At 56.4% G+C, this 2563-nt stretch overlaps 1 protein-coding gene across 1 annotated transcript in view; it reads left to right on the top strand.

Moving 5' to 3' along the window:
• Positions 1 to 404: 404 nt before the first annotated feature.
• Positions 405 to 2563, top strand: part of LOC103597036 (rho GTPase-activating protein 23-like) — a gene marked incomplete at its 5' end in the record, with an annotated part of 28593 nt that continues 26434 nt past the window's right edge. The window contains 3 exons of the mRNA XM_008580837.1: positions 405 to 478; positions 756 to 845; positions 1571 to 1696. Coding sequence (XP_008579059.1) covers positions 405 to 478; positions 756 to 845; positions 1571 to 1696 — 290 coding nt within the window. The remainder of the gene's footprint in view (positions 479 to 755; positions 846 to 1570; positions 1697 to 2563) is intronic.

Below are 2563 nucleotides of genomic sequence, written 5' to 3'. Positions count from 1 at the left end.
CCATTTTTTAAAGTTCCCAGTGGACTTCTTCTGAAGGGAGCTGGGGGAACCCTAACAAGGGGGAAGTAGTCTGAGCCCCCCCCTTTGTAGGTACCTTCTCTTCTGACCTACTGAACCTTGGTGTCCTTGTCCCGGAGACTGGGGCAGGGACCTCTTTTCTAGGATCAACATGCAGCTTAAGTCCAATTTCTTCCCAAATGAACACACCTGGGCTATCCCAGGTTGGGTACACACCTGAGTGCAGGTGGTGGGTTTGGTCGCATAAATACAAGGCCACAGACCCCCTCCCCCTTTACCAAAACCAGAACAGCATGAGCACAAAACACTGACCTCCCAGCAGGGCCTCCCCAGGAGCGGGAGAAGGGGCTGCCTCCCACCCCTCTAAAGAGTCTACTGTGTTCTAGACAAATACAACGACTTCATCGAGGCCAATCGCATCGAGGACTCGAGGGAGCGGATGAAGACGCTGAGGAAGCTGGTGAGGAGAGATGCTGTCAAGCAAAGTGTGGAGTGGACGGCAGAGCACCCCTGTCCCCAGAGGCGGAGAGTCCGGTGCCACCAATTCCCCGTGACCTTGGAAAAGCCCTTCCCCACACAGGGCCTCAGTTTCTCCATCTATAGAAGTGAAGGGGGGTAGAGGGTGTATTCCAGACTCTCTGAGGTATGAGAACGGGAGCCCCTTTGGGGCACGGTGGAAGCCGGGGGTGGGGGTGACCATCGCAGCCTGGTCCCATGCCCCTGCTCTCTCCCACCAGATCCGGGACCTCCCAGGACACTACTATGAAACGCTCAAATTTCTTGTGGGCCATCTCAAAACCATTGCTGACCACTCGGAGAAAAACAAGGTGGGTGGGGCCCTAGCATGCAGTGTGGGGGAGGGAAGCACAGGAGAGTGTGGGGGAGGGAAGCACAGGAGTTACGGGGGTGGGGGTCTCAGCATGTTCCAAGCTCCTCCAGGTCAGGTAGCTCATGTCCATCTAGGTGTGCCCTCCTTAATGCCATTCTGTCCCCCCCACCACATGCTGGCCAATGCTCTTCCCCCAGAGAGCTGTCTCCTGAGTGTCTGAGGGTCTTCCAGAGAAAGAGAGCCACTGTCTTCCTGTGTCTGATGGAAATATATCCTCTGATGCTCAGATTCTCTATGCTCAGATCCCTTGTATTGCATTTTCCCAGTCAAACCCTTAAGTCTCTGGTTCTGCAGTGAGGGAAATGAAGGGAATGATGGGATTTTTCCCAGGTCTAAAAACCCTTGGGACTGCCAACATGTCTCCCATTCCAGGATCTCCCAGTGCTAGCACTGACAGCTTAGGGCTGCCCTGTTCGGGTGTGCAGGTTGGGCACTGCTCATGGCTGTTGGGCCTGGGGATGAGTGGGGCTGAAATCTGGCTTGTGCTCCACTTGCCAAGCACCTCCATGCCCATGCAAGGGGGTGTCTAGCCCCTGAGCTGAAGACAGCTCAGGATGGCATTAAGGACTGAGGCCTTGGGGGCCTGGAGTGAGGGAAGACTCGGGGGAGCTAGAGGTCAGAGCTCAGAGTGTTAACCCTGACCAGCTTCCCTGCCTTGCCTAGATGGAGCCCCGGAACCTGGCCCTGGTCTTCGGGCCGACACTGGTGAGGACATCTGAGGACAACATGACAGATATGGTGACCCACATGCCCGACCGCTACAAGATCGTGGAGACTCTGATCCAGCACGTAAGCAGCCTGTTCTGTGGGTGTGCCCTGGCAGCCCCTGGGCCCCACGCTTCTGCTTAGCCTGGGTGGATGTGCTTGGAGAAGGACATGGCAGCTTAAGGAAATGCTGTTTAAGGGTGAATGCCTTCCAGAAGCAATAGGCTGCATTTCAAGGCAAAATAGGAATGGATCCTAGAATCCCTGTTCTTCTGGGATGTCAGGTCTCCAGCAGGAGAGTCAGGAGGCCCCTGAGCTTCCAAGATGCGTTGTAAGAGTCAGAGGGAGGAGAAAGGGCAGGNAGCAGGAGAATCAGGAGGCCCCTGAGCTTCCAAGATGCGTTGTAAGAGTCAGAGGGAGGAGGAAGGGCAGGGAAGGAGCTGCTGGGTTGGAAGACAGAAAGGGTGAATGCAGGAGTGCCTTCAGAGGGTGGCCCCAGGAGAGGCATCCTGCAGACACAAGCAGAGGCAGGCGCAGAGCTCTGACCTGGGAATCAGGTGGCCTGGGCTCTGGACACTTTCCCTGCCAGCCCCACCGAGGGTTGGGGGAGGTAACAGTGATGCCTGGAGTAAGGGGGAGACTGATGCAGCGGGGGACAGTCCATGGTCCTGTGGTGGGATCCTGCACTGGTGCTGGGTGTGGCTTGGGCTGGTCACCTCCCTTCTCAGAACTGCCTGGAGACTCCAACAGCCCTGTGTTCCTGCGGAATCTTGTTATACACGACGGGAAGAGTACCCAGAGTGGCCAGCAGAGGGCGCCGGAGGTCTCGGTCTTCCAGAGCCAAACCCAAAGGCAGCACTGCCCCCTTCTGGGGGTGCTCAGAGATGTTTTTATGATTTTCATTTCCAAATCTTGTCATGGCCCACCAAGGATGGAACCAAACCCCCTCCT

This window comes from Galeopterus variegatus, unplaced genomic scaffold, assembly GCF_000696425.1.
Source record: "Galeopterus variegatus unplaced genomic scaffold, G_variegatus-3.0.2 Scaffold2168, whole genome shotgun sequence".
Taxonomy (NCBI): Eukaryota; Metazoa; Chordata; class Mammalia; order Dermoptera; family Cynocephalidae; genus Galeopterus; species Galeopterus variegatus.
This window is presented reverse-complemented; position numbering and strand designations above follow the sequence as displayed.